This window comes from Leopardus geoffroyi, chromosome X (genome assembly GCF_018350155.1).
Source record: "Leopardus geoffroyi isolate Oge1 chromosome X, O.geoffroyi_Oge1_pat1.0, whole genome shotgun sequence".
NCBI classification, from domain to species: Eukaryota; Metazoa; Chordata; class Mammalia; order Carnivora; family Felidae; genus Leopardus; species Leopardus geoffroyi.
In genome coordinates this window covers 59,459,319-59,485,755 of record NC_059343.1, presented here as the reverse complement: position 1 = coordinate 59,485,755, position 26,437 = coordinate 59,459,319, and the positions used below count along the sequence as shown (strand labels likewise).

Below are 26,437 nucleotides of genomic sequence, written 5' to 3'. Positions count from 1 at the left end.
TAGAATCCTTCTGTTTAAAAAAAATAGCTTTCTGGGGCGCCTGGATGACTCAGTAGGTTAAGCAGCCAACTCTTGCTTTTGGCTCAGGTCATAATCCCAGAGTCATGGGATCGAGCCCCGTGTCAGGCTACATGCTTAGTTCTCTCGCTATCCCTCTGCCCCTCTTTTGCTCATGCATGTATGCACACACTCTCTCACTCTCTCAAAAAAAATTTAATGAAATTTTAAAAAGAGCTTCCCTTTATCCCCTTTTATTTTGTAGTATTAGTGTCAGCATAGATTCATTGATTCTTATTTTATTCAATATGCCATGCTCTATTCCTGTCATTGCTCATTTCAGTGTTCAAATTATCCAAGGTCTGGCCATTGGGAGCCCCTTCAAGCTGGCTTCTTTTTTTTAAATCTATTTTTGAGTAATGGCCTTTATTGAGCACTGTCCACCAATTCTGCTTTGAGTGGGTTTTTGGCTTGAGCAACAATATGTGACTCACTTCACAGAAGGCAGAAGGCCAGCCCCTCCAGTCTGTGAAGGGAAGTGGGAAGTGCATCACTGCTCCTCAGGGAGAGGAGGACAACATCCTTTCTCTGAGAAAACAACCAGGCCCGGTACTCACACTAGCTTCCTCAGTTGATTTTGTCCTAGAATATGTACAGGTTGTTGGTGGCGGCCCCAGCAGGTGCCAAGTTGTGTTTTTTAGAAGATCAGTACTACTGACTTTCCCTTTGGGTTTTACAATTGGTTTTGTAGACAGGGGAGGATATGACCTACAATTCTCTATAATTCATAAAATTTTCAAATACCGTCTCTGGTTTTTGATCTTTAGGAGCACCTGGGTGGCTCAGTCAGTTGAGCGTCCAACTCTTGGTTTCAGTTCAGGTCACATTCTCATGGTTCATGAGTTCTAGCCCTGCATTGGGCTCTGTACTGACAGTGCGGAGCCTGCTTGGGATTTATATCTCCCTCGCTCTCTGCCCCTTCCCAGCTTGCTCTCTCTCTCTCTCTCTCTCTCTCTCTCTCTCTCTCTCAAATAAATAAATAAATAAATAAACATTAAAATTTTTTAAAAATGATCTTTGATCTCTCTAGAGTGTATTATGCTAAGCAAAATAAGTTAGTCAGAGAAAGACAGCTATCCTATGATTTCACTCATATGTGGAATTTGGAAAACATGGCAGATGATCATAGGGGAAGGGAAAGAAAAATAAGATAAAAACAGAGAGGGAGGCAAACCATAAGAGAGACTTAAATATAGAGAACAAACTGAGAGTTGCTGGAGGGGAGGTCGGGAGGTGGGCTAAATGGGTGATGGGCGTTAAGGAGGGCACTTTTCGGGATCAGCACTGGGTGTCATATGTAAGAGATAAATCACTGGGTTCTACTCCTGAAGCCAAGACTACACAGTATATTAACTAACTTGAATTTAAGTTTAAAAAAAACATGCTAAGGAAAAGAAAAAATTAAAATTAAATTTTAAAAAATGATCTTTGAGAATTTTTTTAAACAATGCAATAGATTTATGATGATTTATTTTCATTCTGACCCAGCTTCTCTGCAGCCAGTGGAAATTTTGGCCAGATATTTGACATCATTAGCCACATAGTATATGACAGTGAAAGAGAACAAACTGATCTGCTGATAGATTGTGAGCCCGTAATTGTAGTCTTTATTAACACAGTACCCTAACCTACACTACACCATGCCTAGGAGTGCTATGAAATTTCATATTTACAAAATGTACACTGTTATATAAACATTATGAGTCCCACAGCCAAACAGTCTAGGTATCCTTTTTTTCACTGAAATGTGTTGTTTTTAAAGGATTTCCTCTGGTTTTCTGTTTTCTATTTGCCCTGTAATTGTCAGGATTCAAACAGGTAAATTATCAGAGTTTTTGACAACATCTTGCTGCACACATTTGAGCTTCATGGATCCTGGACCTGAGGGTAAGCTGTACAGTGAAGATTACGATGATAACTGTAATGAGCTGGAACCAGGTGACTGGATGAATGGCCACAGTTCAACCAGTAATGGTAAGGAAGCTTCATAAAGGCAGTGGCCTTGATGGGTAAGAATACAAAGTATTGTTGAGCATCCTCCTTAATATTTCTCACCACCAGCAGCTTCACTCCTATTTAATACACCTAGATTTCTACTTCTGTTTGGCTTCACTTTTTATCCTTCTACTTACCTTTGGTTCCTGGTCTAATATCCCTGTGGTGATTGTGAAGTGTGGAGTTTGACTATCTCCTACTAAGGTTAGGGAAGACTTCTTTCCTGGGTATAGAAAATGGCTAGTGACTTCAAAATGAGAGGAAACAATGGTAAGAGGTATTTAATCAAGCATGTAGTAGGAGAACTATACATATACAGTACTGCTTTTTGACACTTAAAAGCATAAAACTAAGAATCTCAGAGTACTTTTTATGTATAATGTTATTGGGGCACAGAATCTCTGGGGAGGTCTGCATAGTTTGAAAAAGCCTATTCAGTGTGCCTATTGCTTTCATACTACAAACTAGACAAATAAAGCACAAGAAATCTGACTGGCTGCTAGGAATACAAAGATGATATAGTGAGAAAGCATCATGGGGGCATATATTAAAAATGGCTGAGAAACACCCTAATGTGTTAAAATACTAACCTAGGCAGGGCAAGAATTACATTGTGTGAATCCCAAAAAGAGAAGGGCCAATAAGAGTGAATTATTCTTCTAGCTATCTAAAATATGGTTTGCCTGCTTTCATTGTGTCTTTGACTGTTAGCCTGTTTCTTAAAGCAGCCAGTTTCTTTATCCTAAGAGTGGTGTGTTAGAGAAAAGAAAATAATTGGCTTTCCTTAGTGAAGTAGCAAGCATTATCTCATATGCAATAGACCAACACATCAGCATTCAGGATGATTTTCTTCTTTAGGCTCAGCATTTACTCACCTAAGTACCATTGAATTTATTCTGCATTTGTTTTTGTTAGATCTAAAATAGTGTGAATTTCTTTGTTGGAAAAATACATTAAATACAAGGTTATTTCCTGTTATTAATAATTACCAAAGTCATGATATCTATCTTGGCATAAACAACTACTTTGAAAACAAAACAAGAATAATCATATATTGAGGTTGTTTGCTATTCTATGGGTAGTTGGGATTTTCATCTGTAGCACTCATTCTTTTGGATTACTTTCTAAAACACAACTTTTTAATGATATATATGTGTATACACATATATACACATATATTACTAAATTTGATATTGTGCCTAAGTCACTTTCTCCTCTCTGGGTTTACTCATAGGTGGTCTCACAATGGCTGTGTTTATCGCTTGCCAGCTCTTCCATGCCAAGAACACTTCCCTCCATATTCTTCATAATCCTCCACTCAAGTATCTATATCATATTCAAGGTTATAATATTTGTCATTAGGATGTCACTGAGAATGATTTCCATTTTTACAGCTTTGCTAGCTTCCACTGATCACATCAGAACACAGAAAAACATCTGGAGAGATCACTGAAAATGATCAAAAACCAGATGATGTATAACTGACCTAGCAGACTTTAGTATGCATCCAAACACTGTGATTTTCCTACTATAAATGTTGTAAATGTTCATGTAAAGTCTGAAACATTAGGACCTATGAGGTCTGTGTATGTATTTTGTTTTCATTATCCATAGTCAGGGACAATGTTATAGGAGGTGAGTGGGAGAAGGAGAGCCCAAGAGGATATGGACCGTATCTGTCTCCTTCATCACTGAAACCTCAGCAGCTAGTACACCACCTAGTACTTAGTAGGCAAGAAATATTTGGTGAATAAATGAAGGTGGTGACTTGAAAAGACCAATGTGTGGCCAGTAGTCCTTTTGACACCAGTGCCACACGGAGATTGTTTTTCCCATAGCAATTGTAGCTGCCATTTATGGAATTTGTCTGTTTTCAGCTAAGCTGGGGTTTAGTGGAAGATTTTTGTCTTTTCTGACAAAAGTCTCCTTATGCCAGTAAGACTCCAAAGGCCCCATTCTGCTCCTCCTCTACCACCGCTGCCACACCACTACCATCACATTCACAGATTATAAAATCCTTGCTCCACCTGTCCTTAAAAAAACCTCATACTACTTTCAGGAGCCCTAATATTGTCTTAGCAAAGTTGAAGAACAGGTAGGTCCTGGTAAATGGCCATAGTTTCTAAATGGTAAAGCCAAGATGTTGTAAAATGATTACAAGCTCCCCCCGCTCCACCTCCATGATCAAAAATAACCTACTTCTGGTGCTGTGTTATGGGCACAGGAGCCAATCATTCTGGTTGGTGGGGTAGATTGTAAACTAACTAAAATGTTCATTTTTTTCTCTCCCCCTACCCCCACTAACCTTGCAGCTCGCTGTGGTGATGAAGTTGCTCGCTATTTAGATCACCTTTTGGCGCACACTGCTCCCCATCCTAAACTAGCCCTCACCTCACAGAAGGGAGGGCTAGATCGGTTCCGAGCTGCTGTGCAAACAACCTGCGATTTAATGTCCTTGGTGACCAAGGCCAAGGAGCTGCATGTACAGAGTGAGTAATGCCATGACTCACTGGAGTCAGGCACAGGATTGATGTGAAGCCCAGGATGGGGGCAGGGCGTTTATTAGCAGTGCAAGCAGGAACTCTGTTTTGTTCACTGCTTTATCCCCAGCATCTCAGACAGATGGAACACATTAGACTCTCAAATATTTGTAAATTTAATAAATTGCATATAGTTTTGCCGTCGATGGTGCTATATGGTCTCATAGTGAAAAGAAGCAGAACAGGAGACATGGAGAATTTTAACATCAGTATTAAAGTGACAGAAAGAGTTTTTTCTTTTGGAAAAGTTACTCCTTTGGAAGCACTTTTATTTAAAGAGAAAGCCCTGCAAGCAATTACAAGGTAATCTGGCAATGGAGAGGGAGATACTCGCCCTTAAGTAAGCTGCATCTGGTTACCTTATGTCAGCTGTGACATTTACAGTCAGTTGTTCTAGCAGCGCAAGAGCTGTGTTTATTCCTCAACTGCAGTACTCCCTATACAACAACATTGTCATTGTCCTCCCCATGACCACTACCCCCCTTCGGCAGTATGTGCAGTGGAGGGTGTCACCTACCACCCATTGCTAGGAGGAGTCATCGTTCCTAAGAGTACTCAGTGCCACTGTGGTAGCTGCATCTGAAGGGACAGAAGGGCTCCTTGGCCACACCTAGGGGGCCTAAATGGTAACATTTTATAGATGAGAATGATTGAGATGCATGTTCTTGCTGTCTAAAACTTTATTGACCATTACTAACCAAAAATAATTAAACATGAATCATTTAACATTTCAAAGATGGAAAAGCTTAGCATACCCTTTGAGTATGCTCCCTTGACCAAGGGCTCATGTGAAGAGATCGCCTTTCTTAAGTTCTACTTCTAGATTGCAAACCAGGAAACTTAAGCTTAATTCCCAGCTCTGCTACTTACTTGCTTGAACAGTTATTTGAGCTCTGTATCTCTCTTTCTATATCTGTAAAATGGTGAAAGTGACAAGACAGTCTCTGTGTTGAGGTTATGGTAAGTATTTGGACTGTAAATGGACTATAAGTAAAAATATTAGGAATATCTCGAAGTAGGTCAGCCACTACATTTTTTTTTGATTCCCTACATAGGGATAAACATCTGTTTATCTATTCTCAAGGAAATCCAACTGCTGACAGCCAGATATTTTCCCAGGGTAGTCCAGAAAATAGAAAACAGAACTGGGTTCTTTCTGTTACATATGGTATTCGATCAAAGTATCACTGATGGCACCATTTTGGTATTGATTACATTCATAGAGTTTAATATCTTAAATGTCCATTTAATGCTACAATTCTAGGCATTCCATGGAAAATATGGTTGATTGAACAATCTTTAAATTATCTGATATTCATATTTTTCTTTGATATTAGCAAGAAAGGATAAATTTCTCACTCTTGTTCTATATAATATAAAGAGCAACTCCTATACAACTTGATTTTGAGGGCAACTGTGAATTACTTGTTTTTTAGTCTCCTAAGTTATCTAACCTTTCCCATAAATGTCAACCTCTTGCAGATGTTCACATGTATCTTCCTACAAAGATATTTCAGGCTTCCCGGCCTTCATTGAACTTACTTGACTCTCCTCATTGCCCACGAGAGGACCAGGTAAACTTGCACATGACGTATTTGCCAGCTCGTTGCAAAACCACCATCTGTATGGCAAATAACAGAACTAGCCCTTATGGTTTCTGCTAATAACTGGTGGTAGGCAAAATGCTACTCTGGTGAAGATATACTCCTTTTTAGGTCACTTTTAAAATGAGCAAGTTTTGGGGTGCCTGGGTGGCTCAGTAGGTTAAGTGTCTGACTTTGGCTCAGGTCGTGATCTCGGGGTTCATGACTTCAAGCCTCACATCTGGCTCTGTGCTGACAGCTCAGAGCCTGGAGCCTGCTTCAGATTCTATGTCTCCCTCTCTCTCTTCCCCTCCTCCACTCACTCACTCACTCTCTCTCTCTCTCTCTGTCTCTCTCTCAAAAATAAACATTAAAAAATAAAATAAAATGAATAAGATTTTCCTAGCCAGGCTCTAAGAAAACGAAATTGTTATGTCATTCATGTTGAAGATTTCATTGTTTTTGTTTTACTTTCCATCAAAATGTAGGGAATTCTTACAGAAAAGGTTTAGAGGTGAAAAGATCGACACTCTAGGGCACTATTTAAGTTGAGCATTTGTGGACTTAAGTTTTTCTGTCCTTTCTCAAACTAAAGGTTCCCTCTGTTCGTGTAGAAATACATCTTCCTAGAGACCAATCTGGGGAGGTGGACTTCAAAGCACTCATTTTACAGTTGAAGGAGACCTCCAGCTTACAGGAGCAAGCTGACATCCTTTACATGCTGTATACTATGAAGTAAGTGATAGATATTATCACTTTAATGTTCATGTAGAGGGGAAGTATAACATAGTAAATAAAACACAGTTTTGGAGTCTCATTGACCTGGATTTGAATTTTGCCCCTACCCACTGTGTAACTTCAAAGCCTCAAGTGTCCTCATTTATAAAATTTGGATTACGCCTACCACATAAAACTGTTGTAAAGATTAAACAAGATACAATATCTGCAAAGTCTCTAATACAATGCCTGCTGCAGAGTAGGTGACTAATAACTGGTGACTATTATTATCATTATTATGGATATTTTAAGCCTCTGTAATTTGTTAAAAATCCACAGTTAAATAAATTCTAAACTCAAAAGAAGTAAGAAGATGGAGGCTTACAGAAAAAATAAACTAACATTTCTGAGTGTTTGCTATGTGTCCAGAACCCTGCTAGGTACATTATATGTAGGAACCTCACACTCAGCATGCCCAAGTGGAACTCTCTCCTGTCCCTTACTTCCTCCCCGCAAAACATAACCTGAACTTCCTCATTTATTCATGTAGTCATCAACCTGAAGAGGCAGATCCCCTCCCCTAAATTTGGTTTGGATGCTGAGACTGATGATGCCACACATGTACCAAAAGTCTGTAAAATGTTTATTACTCACATAATGAGACTTCTGGGGAGAGTGGAACAGATTCCAAAGTTGGTCAAACAAAAAAAAAAAAGCTTAAGTGAGTAGGGAAAGGAGGCTGGATTGGGGTTTTATTACAATCGGGAGGTGAAGCTGGGATAAAGTTTGTCACCAGCACCAAGAGAGGAAACACTTGGATTTTTCTGGCACCTTGCCCAGATGTAGGCTGGAAGGGAAAGAGGACTTGAAAGTGCTCAGCCAGTCAAACATTAAAAATGGAGTTATATTCTGAAATTCTACATCCTTGTTGTTGGACCCAACACCTACCTACTCAGCACGCTTCTCCCCATATCCAGTTAATCACCAAGTCTACTCAGTTTTACCTCTAAATATTTACCTTCTGCATCTCTTGTATTGGGGCCTTCACTCAGGTCTTTGTCTCTCACCAGGACTATTGCTATAGCTTTGTAACAAGTCTTCCTATTTTCATCTTGTTCTCCTGAAGCCCAGCCTCCACAGAGGAGAGAGAGTAACTTTTCTGTTTTACTTTGTTTTTTATTCAATTTTTAAGAGAAGATTCTAGTTATTTTTTTATGTTTTTATTTATTTTTGAGAGAGAGAGAGAGAGAGAGCACATGCACACACAGTGGGGAGGGGCACCGAGAGATAAAGACAGAGGATCCAAAGTTGGCTCTGTGCTGACAGCAGAACCTGATGTGGGGCTCGAACTCATGAATCATGAGATCATGACCTGGGCTGAAGTCAGACACCTAACCTACTGAGCCACCCAGGCACCCCCTGTTTTACTTTCAATGATAGAAATGTCCAAATTTATTTAAAAGTAGAGAGAATGGCATAATGAACACTTTGAGACCCATCATCCAGCCTGAACAATTATAAAGACATGGTTAACCTTGTCACATCTATATTATCTCCCTCTCTTCTCCCAGATTGGTTTGACAGAGAAACAAGACATCTTATCATTTATCCCTAAATATTACAGTATTATTTCTAAAAGTCAATGCATCTCGTAAAACGAGACCACAGTGGGACTTCTGGTTCCAGACAAGATAGACTACATACATTCTTCTCTGTTCCTCCTGCTAAGTACAGGATGACATCATTTGTAAAACAAACATAACAAGGTGTTAAAGGCTGGACAGAAGAAGGTAGACTGGCTAAGGACCTCAGGATCTGAGGAATGACAAGGTGGTGATGTCCCTTGGGTTCCTTTGTTCCATGTTGCCTTTGGGTCCCGCATCAGATGACAGAGAAGCCAGCACCCCGAAAATGCCAATGGGCACAGACACCAAAAGCCCGATGAAAAACTTGTTCTTTCTAGACAAAGGACTAGGAAAGGGCAGACTAGCAAGACCAACAACATTGAGACAATGACCACTCTACTGGAGCCAAGCACCATAGAAGAATCTGTGGCCCCACCCCTGTCCAGAAGGGCTTAGCTTGAAGCCCAGACTTCCACTCCCACCCCAGTGTAACAAAGCAGGCACTTCCTCACCTTCTGCACTGCCAGGGTAGTGTCAAAGAAGACCAAGTAGGTATCTAGGACTTTCATCCCCTCTAGGTGCTAATGAAGTCCCCTTGGTCTGTGTGACTCCCAAGCTCATGCTGCTTCCATCTGATTGTGGTGTTTAGTGAGTAAATGAAAATGACAGCTGAAAATCCCACCAACACCAAACGCATATTTTTACACATCCAACTGTTACCAAAGTAGCCCCAACATACTTTTAGCTACGTAGGGCCTGCCTGCTTTGTATACTCCTTGAAACCTACTCCATATCTGCTAACAAGAGGTAAACCCAGGGCCATGAATAGTACCCCAAACCACTGCTGACTTTTAATGCTCTCTAACCTAGAGAATCCCCACAGTGCTACTGAAGCACATCACTTAGACATGTAACTTCCTCTTCCTCCTGTCCTCTGGGAGTTTCCTTGCCCTCCACACCTCCTGGATGGTAGAGCTGGTGCCTTAAATAAACCTCCAGGCAGTCTCATGCTGTGAGGGACTTCCCTTATCCTACAACCCTAAGAGCCACCCTATAAGACTTGTTATGTGCTACTGACAAAAAAAAAGACATGGGGTCTTATTATTTTGATACCTTTGTTTCTTTCATTTTTCCTTTAGGGTAAGGCACTTTATTCAACAAATACCTGTTGAGTACTTATTATGTGCCAGGCACAATGCTAAATGCAGCATAACGAAAAGATAGAGAAGGTAAAATGAAATAAGGGGTAAGCTTGAATGAAACCTGACGAGCCAGCTAGGTAGTTGATATGGGAAAACAAAGAGAGTTATACCTGAAAAGTTCATACTTTCCCACCAATTCAGATGATCAATGATTGGCTGCCAACTCTTTGGCTCCTAACACGAGTTTTCTTCATCTAATCCTGTATATTAACTTCACCATAACATCTGATTAAACCTACAGTCTCCCTAAAACTAGTATTCCAGGTGATGTCAAACCACTTGACTAGAGTGTGTATGATGTGCTGCATGGGTTTTAATACACTTGGAATTCTGCCCAATATCCCTTGTGGATTTAAGAGTAAAAGTTGAGGGGCACCTGGGTGACTCCGTCAGCTAAGTGTCTGACTCTTGATTTTGGCTTAGGTCATGATCTTACAGTTCGTGAGTTTGAGACCCGCATCAGGCCTGTGCTGAGGGCTCTTTGCTGACAGCACAGAGCCTGCTTGAGATTCTCTCTCTTCCTCACTCTCTGCCCCTACCCTGCTCCCTCTCCCTCTCTCCCTCTGTCTGTCTCTCTCAAAATAAATAAATAAACTTTAAAAAAAGTAAAAGTTGGGAGATCGGGTTTCCTATCTCTGTTGACTAGCATTCCTTCTATGAATTGTTTATAACCTTTGTTTGTTCTCTGTTGGGTTTTTTATATATTTCTCATTGATATTAGATGTCACTATTTTGTTAGTTAGAGTTGTTACAGATATTTTATCCAAATAATTTGCTAATTATATGCTTTTCTCTATGCAGAAGTTTAATTTTTATATCATAAAATCTGTCAGTCTTTCCTTTTTGGCTTTTGGGTTTCTTGTTATGCATCCCCTCCCAGAATTTTAAAAATATTTTAAATACCTTTAATAATTTTTTTAGATTATATGTCTTTAATCTACTTAGAATATATATATGTCTTCTTACTCAGCATATCTAATACCCAGTTCACTGTCTTTATCGGAAAGCCACTGCTCCTGGCCATGTTCATGGTATCATCCTTCTTTTAGTCACCCAGGCTTGAAATTGTGTCATCATCTTCAGCTCCTCTTCATACCCTGCCTCTCCCTGCAACATCATCACTACCATTGGGAATCATGGGCCAAATATACATCCTCTATGATCTTTCAACCTTTGTCTACCATTGCTCCCCACTCACATTGTGAATTCTTTCACCAAAACAGCCTGCTACTTACCATATCCAAAACACAGCCTATGCATGACTACTTTCATACCTTGGCTCATGTTTTGCCTTCTGCCTGGACTACACTCGTTTACCACACCCCATCTCTCCTCATTGGAATTCTAGCTATCCATCAAGGTCTAGTTCACCTGTCACCTTCATAAAGCTTTCTCTGACCTGTGGGAATAAAAAGGATCATCCCTGATTCTGAGCTCTCAAAACATGTATTTTATTTTTTTTTTTAATTTTTTTTTTCAACGTTTATTTATTTTTGGGACAGAGAGAGACAGAGCATGAACGGGGGAGGGGCAGAGAGAGAGGGAGACACAGAATCGGAAACAGGCTCCAGGCTCTGAGCCATCAGCCCAGAGCCCGACGCGGGGCTCGAACTCACGGACCGCGAGATCGTGACCTGGCTGAAGTCGGACGCTTAACCGACTGCGCCACCCAGGCGCCCCTCAAAACATGTATTTTAATACTATTCATTTATCTATTTTGATTTTGACGATTTCAAACTTAGAGAAAAGTTGTAAGAATAGCACAAAAAATTTTCTGGATATCCTTCACCTAAATTCCTCAGGTTTACCTTGAGCTTTGATCTCAGTCTCAATTTCTCTCTCTCTTTCTTTCTGTCTCTCTCTTACTCATTCTCTGTCATCATCACCATCATCATACATACATACATATATCTTTATGAATCATGTGAGAGTAAGTGGCAGACATGATCCACATGATCCCTTTCTATCCTAAGTGTTTGAGTGTGCATTGTGTATTTCCTAAAGACTAGGAATTCTCTTACATAAGCACAGTACAATTGCCAAAATCAGAAAATTAATGTTAAAACAATAGTATTATTGAATCTACATACCAGACTTGTCAGTTGTCCTAATAATGTCTTTATAGCAAAAGAAAATCTAAATTACACATTTCGGGGCACCTTGGTGGCTCAGTCAGTTGAGTGCCTGACTCAATTTTGATTCAGTTCATGATCCCAGGGTCGAGGGATAGAGCTCTGCATTGGGCTCTGTGCTGAGCGTGAAAGCCTGCTTAAGATCCTCTCTCTCTCTCGCTCTCTCTCTCTCTCTCTCTCTCCATATATATATATATATATATATATATATATATATATATGTAGTATATTTAAAGTAGTATCTTCCACATTCTGCCACTGTAAAGTTTTTATGTTGCACTTTATAAATAAAAAGTATCTTGTAGAGATATATTTTGAAACTGTAAATATCCTGTTACTCTTTAGACTTTCATTCACTTGTTTTTTTAATCCATTGTTGACTCTTCCTATGGTACTTTTTATTTCATAGTTTTAAAAATATATTTAATGGGGGCTTTTGGGATGAGCACTGGGTGTTGTATGGAAACTAATTTGACAATAAATTTCATATAATAAAATAGAATAATAATGGGGGCACCTGAGTGGTTCAGTCAGTTAAGCATCCAACTCTTGGTTTCAGCTCAGGCCATAATCTTACAGTCTGTGAGATCAAGCCCCACATCAGGCTCCACGCTGACAGCATGAAGCCTACTTGAAATTCTCTCTCTCCTGCTCTCTTTGCCCCTCCCTTGCTCGCTCACTCTCTCTCAAAATAAATAAGCAAAATATGTGTATTTAATGTATTTATTTTTAATATATTTGTATATTAAATACATCATGTTAGTATATACTTACTAAAATTTAATATACTGAATAATCCATTATCATATTTGAACTTTTTAAAGTACAAAAGGATACAGTGAAAAGATGAAAAGTCTTTTGCCCACCTCTGGTCTCTAGATACCTGGTTTATTTGTGTATCCATCTGGGGACAGTTTGTGCATATGTAGGTAAATGTTGGTAAATAAAGACATATATGTATGTAATTTTACACCTGTTTACCCAAATGGAAGCATAGTATATACACTGTTCTGTACCTTGCTCTTTTTCACTAAAACTATTTATCTTGAAAATCATTACATGTATATTCCATTTATCTATGAGTGCTTAACAAATAACCCCAAAATTCGGTGGCTTAAAATAGTAAAAATAAAACATGTTTAGATTATCCATCACAGTTCTGGAGCTTGTCTAACTCAGCTAGACAGTTCTCACTTGGGATCTCATTCAGTTGTGGTCTGACAGTGTCTGGGGCTGAAGTCACCAGGAGGCTTGTCCATTTGAATATCTAGGAGTTGATACTGGTTGTTGGCTGGAACCTTGCCGGGAGCTGTCACCTGGAATGCCTACAGATGACCTCCCCCATGTCTCTCCACTTCTTCGCAGCCTGATGTCTAGGTCCCAAGATTATGTGCCCCAGAAAAGGACCAAGTGGAAGCTGCGTGAATGTTTATGACCTAGCCTCAGAAATCATACAGCATCATTTCAAATTAGTCACAAGCATGCCTTGGTTGAAGGGGAGAGAACACAGACCCAACCTCTTCATGGGAGGACTGTACAAGTCACACTGTAGGAAAAGCGTGTTAGATGGAACATTATTGGAATCACTTTGAAACATACAGCCTGCCATGATCTAGATCTACATCATACTTTCTCAGTAGTTGTGTAGCATTCCCTTGTTTGAATATACCATAATTTGTTTAACAGTCTCCTGTTGATGGACATTTTGGGTTGTCTCCCATCATTCACTGTCACAAACAACGCTATAGCAAATAACCTACCTCATAGTATATATCATTTCTCATGTGTGGAGTTTATTCTACAGATATACCAGAAATGCTAAGTCAAGGAATATAGAGATTTTGAAAATTAATATGTATTTCCAAATAGCTCTCCAGAGAAATTGTCCCAATTTTACTCCCACTAGCAATATATCAGGATCACCTATTTTCCCAAAGCCTCACCAATGCAGTGTTATCAAATTTGGGGATTTTGGACAACATGATAGATTAAAAAATGTTGTCTTGGTGTAGTGTTAATTTTTCTTATTATGAGTGAGATCAGACACTTTATCCCATACCTAAAATTCATCAGTATTTGACTGTATTTTCTTTTGTGTCTTTTCTTATTATCTATTTGTTAGAGTTCTTTATATATTAGGGAAATTGGCCTATGAACTGCATATATTTTTCTGTTTGTAATTTGTCCCATCACTTTACTTATGGTGGTTTTTGCAATAAGAATTTCGTTGTTTCTATGTATATAACAGTATTTCTTTTATGGCTTCTTGTGTATGGGTTATAGTTAAAAAGTCCTCTTGCCCCCAAAGTTATAAACCAGTTCTCCCATATTTTTTCTGGTACCTTTATATTGAAATCTGATATATTTAGAAATCTGATTTACAGTGTAAGACATGAATACAACTTCTTTTTCATATGGTTACTTCATTGTCTTAATATTGTTTAATAAATCTACCTTTATTGTATATCAAATTCCCAGTTTCATAGAACATTATATAGATTTTATGGTACTTCACAGTTGACTTGTGTTATAGTAATCTTTACAACAATAATGTATATGTATCCTTTCAAAATAAGCACACATCTTTTTTATCTCTTCATTAGCTCCCTAAGTGTAGCATACTTTCTGAACTTTCAGTAGTTAAATTAAACTTTTGACTTCATTTTGAGCTATGTTGAAGCCTGTGAAGAGGGTAAAAGAATGCATTTTGTCAAAGCACAGCTAGAAACTAAGACTTATTATTGTCTAGGTATTTGTGTTTCAGGGCTGATCACTAATCATAGGTTTACAAGGATTCTTGGTAAATAATATTTAGTAGTTCCTAATGAGACAGACCTTACAAAAACAGACACATCTGTTGTAACACTGAAACAAATGATTGTTGCCAGCAGCTTTACTTATAATTAATGTAGGTCTCTAACATTCCAGAGGACCTGACTGGGACACTGGATTATATGATGAAGGGAGTGCGACAGTCCGAGAGCTGCTTACTGAACTGTATGGCAAAGTTGGAGAAATTCGTCACTGGGGCCTGATCCGATACATCTCTGGAATCCTAAGAAAGAAGGTGGAAGCACTCGATGAGGTACTATAAATTCTTGAATTTATAACAAATCTAAATGGAGGTGCTTTGTTTTAAGCATTTCAAAAAAAGTAAATTTATTTTTTAATTTATTTATTTAAATTCAAGTTAGTTAACATATAGTGTAGTATTGGTTTCAGAAGTAGAACCCAGTGATTCATCACTTACATATGACACCCAGTGCTCACCCCAAAAAGTGCCCTCCTCAGTTCCCGTCACACATTTAGCCCATCCCCTCATCCACCTCCCCTCAAGCAACCCTCAGTTTGTTCTCTGTATTTAAGAGTCTCTTATGGTTTGGCTCCCCCTTATTATCCTATTTTGTCTTCCCTTCCCCTGTGTTCATCTTTTTGTTTCTTAAATTCCACATATAAGTGAAATCATATGATATTTGTCTTTCTGACTGACTTATTTCACTTAGCATAATACATCCTACTTTCATCCCTATTGTTGCCAACGTCAAGATTTCATTCTTTTTGATTGCCAAGTAGTATTCCATTATGTATATATACCACATGCTCTTAATCCATTCATCAGTAGATGAACATTTGGGCTCTTTCCATAATTTGGCTATTGTTGACAGCACAGCTACAAACATTGGGTGTATGTGCCCCTTCAAATCAGCATTTTTGCATCCTTTGGATAAATGCTAGTAGTGCAATTGCTCTGTCATAGGGTAGTTCTATGTATAATTTTTTGAGGAACCTCCATACTGTTCTTCAGGGTGGCTGTACCAGTTTGCATTCCCACCAGGAATGCAAAGCATTCCTGTTGCCTTGCATCTTCGCCAACATCTGTTGTTTCCTGGGTTATTAATTTCACCCACCCTGGCAGGTGTGAGGTGGTATCTCATTGTGGTTTTGATTTGTATTTCCCTGAAGGTGAATGATATTGAGCATCTTTCCATGTGTCTGTTAGTCATCTGGATGTCTTCTTTTGAGAAGTGGCCATTCATGTCTTCTGCCCATTTCTTTATGGGATTGTTTTTTCGGTATTGAGTTTGATAAGTTTTTTATAGATTTTATTTTATTTTTTTTTCAGCGTTTATTTATTTTTGGGACAGAGAGAGACAGAGCATGAACAGGGGAGGGGCAGAGAGAGAGGGAGACGCAGAATCGGAAACAGGCTCCAGGCTCTGAGCCATCAGCCCAGAGCCTGATGCGGGGCTCGAACTCACGGACCACGAGATCGTGACCTGGCTGAAGTCGGACGCTTAACTGACTGCGCCACCCAGGCGCCCCTTTTTATAGATTTTAGATACTAACCCTTTATCAGATATGTCATTTTCAAATATCTTCTCCCATTCTGATGGTGCCATTTGGTTTTGTTGATTGTTTCCTTCACTGTGCAGACGCTTTTTATCATGGTGAGGTCCCAATAGTTCACGTTTGCTTTTGTTTCCCTTGCCTCCAGAGACACGTCTAATAAAAAGTTGCTGCAGCCAAGGTCAAAAAGGTTGCTACCTGTTTTCTTCTGTAGGATTTTCATGGTTTCCTGTCTCATATTTAGGTCCTTTAATCTATTTTGAATTTTTTTTAATTTTTTTTAATTTTATTTTTTATTTTTTAAAATTTACATCCAGATTATTTAGCATATAGTGAAATAATGATTTCAGGAGTAGATTCCTTAATGACCCTTACACTTTTAGCCCATTCCCCTTCCCACAATCCCTCCAGCAACCCTCAGTTTGTTCTCCATATTTATGAGTCTCTTCTGTTTTGTCCCCCTCCCTGTTTTTATATTATTTTTGTTTCCCTTCCCTTATGTTCATCTGTTTTGTCTCTTAAAGTCCTCATATGAGTAAAGTGATATGATTTTTGTCTTTCTCTGACTAATTTCACTTAGCACAGTACCCTCCAGTTCCATCCACATAGTTGCAAATGGCAAGATTTCATTCTTTTTGATTGCAGAATAATACTCCATTGTATATATACACCACATTTTCTTTATCCATTCATCTATCGATGGACATTTGGGCTCTTTCCATACTTTGGCTATTGTTGATAGTGCTGCTATAAACATGGGGGTGCATGTGTCCCTTCGAAACAGCACACCTGTATCCCATGGATAAATGCCTAGTAGTGCAATTGCTGGGTCATAGGGTAGTTCTATTTTTAGTTTTTTTGAGGAACCTCCAAACTGGTTTCCAGAGTGGCTGCACCAGCTTGCATTCCCACCAACAATGCAAAAGAGATCCTCTTTCTCTGCATCCTCACCAACACCTGTTGTTGCCTGAGTTGTTAATGTTAGCCATTCTGGCAGGTGTAAGGTGGTATCTCATTTTGGTTTTGATTTGTATTTCCCTGATGATGAGTGATGTTGAGCATTTTTTCATGTGTCAATTGGCCATCTTGATGTCTTCCTTGGAGAAGTGTCTATTCATGTCTTTTGCCCATTTCTTCACTGGATTATTTGTGTTTTGGGTGTTGAGTTTGATAAGTTCTTTACAGATTTTGGATACTAACCCTTTATCTGATAATGTCATTTGCAAATATGTTCTCCCATTCTGTCGGTTGCCTTTTAGTTTTGCTGATTGTTTCCTTCGCTGTGCAGAAGCTTTTTATTTTGACGAGGTCCCAGTAGTTCATTTTTGCTTTTGTTTCCCTTGCCTCCGGAGACCTGTTGAGTAAGAAGTTGCTGCAGCTGAGGTCAAAGAGGTTTTTGCCTGCTTTCTCCTCGAGGATTTTGATGACTTCCTGTCTTACATTGAGGTCTTTCATCCATTTTGAGTTTATTTTTGTGTATGGTGTAAGAAAGTGGTCCAGGTTAATTCTTCTGCATGTCACCATCCAGTTCTCCTGGAAATGTTTGCTGAAGAGACTTTTTTCCATTGGATACTCTTTCTTGCTTCGTTGAATATTAATTGGCCATACATTTGTAGGTCCATTACCAGGTTCTCTATTCTGTTCCATTGATCTATGTGTCTGTTTTTGTGCCAGTACCACACTGTCTTGATGATTACAGCTTTGTAATACAGCTTGAAGTCCGGAATTGTGATGCATCCAGATTTGGTTTTCTTTTCCAGCATTTCTTTGGCTATTCAGGGTCTTTAATGGTCCCATACAAATTTTAGGATTGATTGTTCTAGCTCTGTGAAGAATGCTGGTGTTATTTTGATAGGGATTGCATTGAATGTGTAGATTGCTTTGGGTAGTATTGACATTTTAACAATATTTGTTCTTCCAATCCATAAGCATGGAATGTTTTTCCATTTCTTTATGTCTTCTAATATTCTTCTCAGAAGCTTTCTATAGTTTTCAGTGCACAGGTCTTTTCCCTCTTTGGTTAGGTTTATTGCTAGGTATCTTATGGTAGGTGCAGCTGTAAGTAGGATCGATTCCTTGATTTCTCTTTCTGCTGCTTCATTATTGGTATATAGAAATGCAACCAATTTCTGTACATTGATTTTATATCTTGTGACTTTGTTAAATGGAGGTCCTTTTTTTTAATTGGTTTCCATAATGGATTTTTAAGGGACCAAAGCATCTTAATCATTTGAGATGTTGTCTTCCTCACATAAAGTTCCTGATATTCAATTAGCTTTTTGCTTGTGAATGTCAAATATAAGATGTTATAAACTATAAGAATTCTACATCTTAAGAATGAATTTACAGTAGACTAAAAATTCCTACCTCTTAGGAGATAAAAATCCTTCATTGTTTCTTCCTAAAAAAAATCTCTCTTTTGCTATCTTCATGGGATTTCCTGAGAAAGAGGGTTTGGCGTATCAATAGATTAAGAGGGAGCAAAGGTTTGTAGGCTGAGAAAAGTAATTGTCTTGGAAATCTGGCATGTTATGGGAGGGATAATGCTGTTATGCCATCTCTTCTTAGGCCTGCACAGACCTTCTCTCCCACCAGAAACATTTGACAGTGGGACTCCCTCCAGAACCTCGAGAGAAGACCATCTCTGCGTGAGTATGATTTTTGGTTGGGTTTGCTCAAGCTTCTCTGAGCCTTTAAGGAGCTGTGTGGACTGACCACAATTCTCTTGCCCTAATCTATCAGTAGATAATAATGTCCTACATGTGTGGGCTTCTTTCAGAGACACTTGGCATGAGAATGTTGATAATGACAGAACATGAGTAAATGAAAGAGAAAATTCACAGGAAGTAGTACTCAAATGTAATTTGCTTTTTAGGGTTTTTTGTTGGTAGTGGTGGTGGTGGTGGTGGTTTTTGTTTTTGTGCTTGTTTTTTACTTATTGTCTTTCCCAAACCTCACATTGGAAAACACTCTGAAATAGGACAGGCAACTACAATGAGCACCCACAAAAAATCAGCTGTACTCTAGACTTTCTTCCAGGCCTCTCTCTTTGACATGTAGATAGCTATTTTCTCCCTATATCTCTTCACATTTCTTCCCTCTATGTATATTTTTGTGTCCAAATTTCCCAAGTTTTCATATAAGGACACTAGTGATACTGGATGAAGGCCCACCCAATGACCTCACTCTAACTTAATTACCTCTGGAAAGACCTCATCTCCAAATAAGGTCACACTCTGAGATACTAGGGGTTAGGATTTCAACGTATGAACTTTGACAGGACACAATTCAACCCATAATACCTTACTCTCAGCAAACAGAGGGTTTTTTTTAATCACAAATCTGATCAATTTTTGACTACTGTGACAATCCAAAAGAAGATGGCATGGTCCATATCCCATTCCCCCAGAGTACTTAATATCAACAGGAGTCACAAGTGTGGGAAGAGGTATGCATACCTGTGTGTGTGTGTGTGTGTGTGTGTGTGTGTGTGTGTGTAAACTGATGAAACTAGAAAATAAGTATAACTAAGGTGTGATCATAAAGTAATAAAATGGTTTCCAAAAGGTACAGCTTAAATTTAGTTCATTACTTTCTAGCCATAACAGTTACTTGTCATATGTTAAGAATTAACCCTGAAATACTGATCTGGAAGGACCTCATCAGGTAAGTTTTACATAAAATTTTGAAGGAGAAGGGCAATCCAGGTTTAAAGAGGAGAGAGGAGAGCTTTCCTGAGTTGATACAGGCCAGAGTGGTTTGGGGTGGCAATGAACTTTGAACACTAAATGAACCAGATGCTACCAGTAATGAGACATTAAAGAGGTGACTTGGACTTGGGAGGAGCTTTTTTATTTTCTCCATGTATTTAGGCTTAAATAGTCACAGAGTTTTCTCTTTCTTCACTGTCTTCTCCCTCAGACCTCTGCCCTATGAAGTGCTCACTCAGCTGATAGATGAAGCCAGTGAAGGGGACATGAGCATTTCCATTCTTACACAGGTGAGCAGAATTATGAAGTTTAGTATGGTGATTGATATTTTTGTTTTCAATTGATTTGGCAGTTTCTGAAGACTACAAAATAGGCCTTGTGAGACCTGGGCCATAATTTTTGTCTATATTCATTCCATGCACAGGAAATAATGGTGTATCTAGCCATGTATATGCGAACTCAGCCTGGCCTCTTTGCCGAAATGTTTCGACTTCGAATTGGTCTAATCATACAAGTTATGGCAACAGAACTGGCCCATTCCCTTCGATGCTCAGGTATTCGTTTTAGTAACTATTTTTGACAGAATTCACTTTTTTCGGTTTATTTTGAGAGAGAGAGAGAGGCAGAGGCAGAATTCACTTTTGATATAGGTCTACTTGGGCGCCTGGGTGGCTCAGTTGGTTGGGCGACTGACTTCGGCTCAGGTCATGATCTTGCAGTTTGTGAGTTAAAGCCCCACATCAGGCTCTGTGCTGACAGCTCAGAGCCTGGATTCTGTGTCTCCCCCTCTCTCTGCCCCTCCCCTGCTCATGCTCTGTGTGTGTGTCTCTCTCTCAATAATAAATAAACATTAAAAAAATTTTTTTAATGTCAGTCTATTGAGTTTTGGATCAAGAGGGAAAGAAAGCTAAAACATTTTATCGGTAGCTCAGAAGCTGCATATAGCAATCTTGTTCCCATGTTAGTCAATCTGTATTTATATAAATCAAGAGACTGATAATTATGATAAATTTATGTATTAGTTCTACAATTTCAAAATTCCACCTCTTGGGGGCTCTGCACTCCAAATTACATTCCTTCTAACTCCTAGAGTGAGCCTAAGTGTGCTTCGAATTTGAGCGTGACAGACTGGTTTTGATTCTGACTCAGGCAGTGCAACTTCTCGAACCAGACTGAGTCACCACATCAGTTTGATCATAATGTTAGTATTCTGTCTAGTCAACAACAGGATTGAATAAAGGAAAGCTGTATTTCTATGAAAATTTTCTGACAGGAGTCTCTTTGAAATTAACTATGGCTGTATTTGGCAAGATAACAGTTTTAGTTAGAAGAAAACCTGGGGCCTGTAGAAGCTGTAGCACAGAATTGTATACAGTGTGAGAGAGGGAAAGGGACCCACATGGCATGACTATTTTTCCATTGATATTTGTTTGATTTCTAAGAATGATAAAATAATAGAGATAGGGACTGCATACAAAAATGAAAATAGAGTTGTAAAACTCAATGTTAGCCATTGTTTCTGTTACATTTCCCCAAAAGGCTTTTAATTGAGCTATTAACAAATAGCTATTTTTTTTTGCATGAGCCTAACCTAAATTACATAAGATAATTATATTAAAATAACCCTTTAAAGGAAAATAATGATTATTTTATACCTACCATATGCCAGACTGTGTGCTTTTTGCTTTATATTTATATACATTATCTCATTTGATCCTTACAACAACCCTCTGCAAAAGGTATTTCTGTTCCACTTTTACCAATAAGTCATCTGAATTTCAGAGAGGTTAAATAACTTGCCTAAAGTTACACATCTAGTAAATAGTACAATTTGAGTCCAAGTCTTTCTGATTCCATATGATTTCCAATTTAGCATATTGTTATGGATTATATGTATTACATTATACACATACATATATTCTCTAGCCATGTATCAAGGGATATTTTATTAAGGTCTAATTATTTAATAATAAACCTCAAGAAGGGAAAAATCCTCAAACATTCTTCACTTTTCTTTGCCTCTTACGTATTTTTTTTTTCCTATGGATTCATCAAAACCATGGCTCTTTATTTCTTATAAGGATAAAGTCAAGATCCCTGGGTGTGATATTCAAGACCCCCAACAGTCTGACCCCTACCTCCTACTTCAACAGTATTTCCCAATAATTTTATCAGTCAACATCCTTGAAGATTGATGTCTTCTCTGATTTCCAAAGCATTTATTGTCTGTACCTCTCATTTGGCACTTAATATAGTCATGTTTATTGTTGTTTATTTTGTTTACATATGTGATCTCTCCCAAAGAGTTGCTTAGCTTCTCAAGGTCAAGTGCCATGTCCTACCTGTTTATTACTAACATTGTGTAAAGTCATGATCTACATGTAGTAAGGTCTCACTAACTGTCTGATTTTTTATCTTTTTCAAGTTTTTATTGAAATTCCAGTTAGTTAACATATAATGTAATATTAGTTTCAGGTGTACAAGCTAGTGATTCAACACTTCTATACAACACCAGGTGCTCTTCACTACAAGTGCCCTCCTTAATGGCCATCATCCATTTAACCCATTCCCCCCCCCCACCCATCTCCCCTCCAACAACCCTCAGTTTGTTCTCTATAGTTAAGAGTCTGTTTTCTGGTTTTCCTCTCTTGCTTCCCCTGTGTTCCTCTGTTTTTTTTTTTTTCTTAAGTTCCACATATGAGTGAAATCATATTGTATTTGTCTTTCTCTGACTGACTTATTTCGCTTAGCATAATACGCTCTAGCTCCATCCATGTCATTGCAAATGGCAAGATTCAAAGATTTCATTCTTTTCTTGGTCTGAGTAATATTCCATTGTATATATGCATCACATCTTTATTCATTCATCAGTCAGTGGACATTTGGGCTCTTTCCATAATTTGACTATTGTTGATAATGCTGCTAAAAACAATGGGGTGCATGTGCCCCTTCCAATCAGCATTTTTGTATCCTTTAATTTTTTTTATATTTATTTATTTTTGAGACAGAAACAGAGCACGAGTTGGGGTAGGAGCAGAGCAAGAGGGAGATACAGAATCTGAAGCAGGTTCCAGGCTCCAAGCTGTCAGCACAGAGCCTGATGTGGGGCTCGAACCCACAAACCGTGAGATCATGACCTGAGCCAAAGTCAGATGCTTAACCGACTGAGCCACCCAGGTACCCCTGTATCCTTTAGATAAATACCTAATAGCACAATTTCTGAATCGTAGGGAATTCTTTTTTTTTTTTTTTTTAATGTTTATTTAGTTTTGGGAGACAGAGAGACAGAATGGGGGAGGGGCAGAGAAAGAGAGGGAGACACAGAATCTGAAGCAGGATCCAGGCTCTGAGCTGTCAGCACAGAGCCCAATGTGGGGCTCGAACCCACAAAGCGTGGGATCATGACCTGGGCTGAAGTTGGACGCTCAACCGACTGAGCCACCCAGGCGCTGCAGGGAATTCTACTTTTAACTTTTTGAGGGACCTCCATACTGTTTTCCACAGTGGCTGCACCAGTTTGCATTCCCACCAAAAGTGTTAGAGGGTTCCCCTTTATCTGCATCCTCACCAACACCTGCTGTTTCCTGTGTTGTTAATTTTAACCATTCTGACTGATGTGAGGCAATATCTCATTGTAGTTTTGATTTGTATTTGTCTGATGAGGAGTGATATTGAGCCTCTTTTCATGTGTCTGTTAGCCATCTATCTGTATGTCTTCTTTGGAAAAATCTCCATTCATGTCTTCTGCCCATTTCTTAACTGGATTATTTGTTTTTTGGGTGATACGTTTACAACTTCTTATATTTTGGATACTAACCCTTTATCAGATATGTTATTTGCAAATATCTTCTCCCATTCCATTGGTTGCCTTTTAGGTTTGTTGATTGTTTCTTTGCTGTGCAGAACATTTTCATTTGGATATAATCCCAATAGTTTATTTTTGCTTTTGTTTCCCTTGCCTCAGGGGACACAGCTAGAAGGAAGTTGCTACAGCCAGTTTCAAAGAGACTACTGCCTATACTATCTTGTAGGGTTTTTATGGTTTCAGGTCTCACACTTAGGTCTCTCATCCATTTTGAATTTATTTTTGTGTCTGGTATAAGAAAGTGGTTCAGCTTCATTCTTCTGCATGTCGCTGTCCAATATTCCTAACACCATCTGTTGAAGAGACTTATCTTATTCCCATTGAATATTCTTTCCTGCTTTGTCGAAGATTAGTTGACCATATAGTTGTAGGTTCATTTCTGGGTTTTCTATTCCATTCCATTGATCTATGTGCCTGTTTTTATGCCAGTATCATACTGTCTTGATTACTTCAGCTTTGTGATATACCTTGACCTCTAGAATTGTAATGCTTTCCTTTTCTTTTTCAAGATTGCTTTGGCTGTTTGGAGTCCTTCTGGCTCCATACAAATTTTAGGATTTTGTTCTAGATCTGTGAAAAATGCTGGTGGTATTTTGATAAGTATTGCATTGAATGTGTAGATTGCCTTGGGTAGTATAGACATTTTGACAATATTTGTTCTTCCAATCCATGAGTATGGAATGTCTTTCCATTTCTTTGTGTGCTCTTCAATTTATTTCATAAGTGTCTTATAGTTTTCAAAGTGCAATTCTTTTACCAAAATGTGGAACGCTTCACAAATTTGCATGTCATCCTTGCACGGGAGCCATACTAATCTTCTCTGTATTGTTCCAATTTTAGTATATGTGCTGTCAAAGTGAGCACTAACTGATATTGATAAAGTCCAGTCTTCTCATTATTCTTCATGATTTCATGGATTCATATCTATTCTCTTTTTAGTCTCTAGATTTCCAGACTGAGAAGTGTTTATTGTTTTAGTCCCTCTATGTATACATCCATTGCTTTTCTCTGACTGGCTTTCAGTTCCATATTTCTCTTTACATTCTTCCCACCTTCAAATAAAGATTCTACTAAGTTCCCTAATGGTGTGGAAAGAGGATGAAGAAGAAATCAAGAATCTGATTAACCCATAAACTGGATAATCAGTCTTTAAATTATTAAGAATCTATTGCAGGGGCGCCTGTGTGGCTCAGTCAGTTAAGCTTCTGACTTCAGTTCAAGTCATGATCTCGCATCTGTGAGTTCAAACCCCATGTCGGGCTGTATGCTAACAGCTTGGAGCCTGGAGCCTACTTCAGATATTCTCTCTCTCTCTCTCTCTCTCTCTCTCTCTCTCTCTTTCTCTTTCTCTCTATCTCTCTCTCTCTCTCTCTGCCCCACCCCACCTTCATGCTTGCGCTTGCTCTCTCTCTCTCTCTCTCAAAATAAATAAATAAATTTAAAAAAAAAGAATCTATTGCAGTATGCAGGGCACATGGGTGGCTCAATCAGTCAAGCATCTGACTCCTGATTTCAGCTCAGGTCAGGATCTCATGGTCCTGAGATCAAACCCCTCATTGAGCTCCACACTGAGCTTGGAGCCTACTTAAGATTAAGATTCTCTTTCTCTCTCCCCCTACTCTAAAAAACAAATCTATTGCACTATGAATACCCGGACAGTGTGGTGCGAAGAATTTATTTGTAATTCTATTTTTCCAATCAATCAAATAACTCAGAAATTCTAAGAAAGAAAGGAAATAGAGAACAAAATAGGGTGGGTATGTCAGGCAAATTGTGGTCCTCTGTACTAACATTTCTGATAACTAGCTGAGGAAGCCACAGACGGCCTGATGAATCTCAGTCCTTCAGCCATGAAGAATCTCCTGCATCACATTCTCAGTGGCAAGGAGTTCGGAGTGGAACGAAGTGGTAAGATTGAATAACCACATTTCCATTTTAGAGTGTTAGTTTGGTCTCGTTTGATTTTAAAATGTTTTTCTTTTATCTGAGGAAACTTTCCCCCAACTAAATAGAACCCCAGTATATGAAACAGTTAAAAGCAAAGCTGTCTTCTGGAACAAGATTTGGAAACTACTGTATATGTCTCTTTTTTTCTCCTTAAATGATAAATCAACTAAGTGGATTGCCATCATCTTTTGTTTTTGCACTGTTCTATCAATTCCTTTACGTTATCCTGAATCTCTACTTTAGGACAACTGACAACCTGTATCATTTGAAACTTTCTTGTATTCCATTTGGCAGTAATTTAATAGTGTTTGCAGTGGTGTGTCTGGGTGTATCAGATATATCAGATATATCCTTTCACCTGTGAATTCACATACATCTTAAGGTCTGTTGCAAATTAATCCTCCACTTGGCACTTGGTGTTTTGGCAGTGGTGTTTGGTGCCAAGTACCTAAAACAGAGCAAATGAAAAAGGTTATCTTTCCTGCTCCACTTTTAGGCTTAGGATAAACATGTAATTTCAGTTGGATGGATGCTAGACCTTTGAATGGTAAAAGAAAGTCATAAAACACTGCTTCTCAAGCCTTACTGTGCATAAGGATCATGTGGGGAACTTGCAAAAGTACAGACTGATTCAGTAGGCCTGAAGTGGTACCCAAGATTCTACTAACAAGCTCCTAGGTGATGCTGATGCTGCTGGTGTATGGACCACACTTTGAA

The 26,437-nt window shown here is 38.7% G+C and overlaps 1 protein-coding gene and 1 non-coding gene across 7 annotated transcripts in view; one reads left to right on the top strand and one right to left on the bottom strand.

The window, feature by feature from the left end:
- Window positions 1-26,437, top strand: part of PHKA1 (phosphorylase kinase regulatory subunit alpha 1) — a 175,147-nt gene that overhangs the window by 134,462 nt on the left and 14,248 nt on the right. For 3 of the 6 annotated variants that reach the window (XM_045472339.1, XM_045472341.1, XM_045472340.1), the window contains exons 18-26: window positions 1,865-2,031; window positions 4,365-4,541; window positions 6,075-6,166; window positions 6,771-6,910; window positions 14,780-14,936; window positions 18,767-18,846; window positions 20,120-20,198; window positions 20,333-20,462; window positions 25,580-25,681. In XM_045472339.1, coding sequence (XP_045328295.1) covers window positions 1,865-2,031; window positions 4,365-4,541; window positions 6,075-6,166; window positions 6,771-6,910; window positions 14,780-14,936; window positions 18,767-18,846; window positions 20,120-20,198; window positions 20,333-20,462; window positions 25,580-25,681 — 1,124 coding nt within the window. The remainder of the gene's footprint in view (window positions 1-1,864; window positions 2,032-4,364; window positions 4,542-6,074; window positions 6,167-6,770; window positions 6,911-14,779; window positions 14,937-18,766; window positions 18,847-20,119; window positions 20,199-20,332; window positions 20,463-25,579; window positions 25,682-26,437) is intronic. The other 3 variants (XM_045472344.1, XM_045472343.1, XM_045472342.1) reach the window with 2 other exon arrangements.
- On the bottom strand, window positions 24,531-24,637 carry LOC123595484. The gene has a single exon (XR_006711187.1). It is a non-coding gene; the product is annotated as a U6 spliceosomal RNA (small nuclear RNA).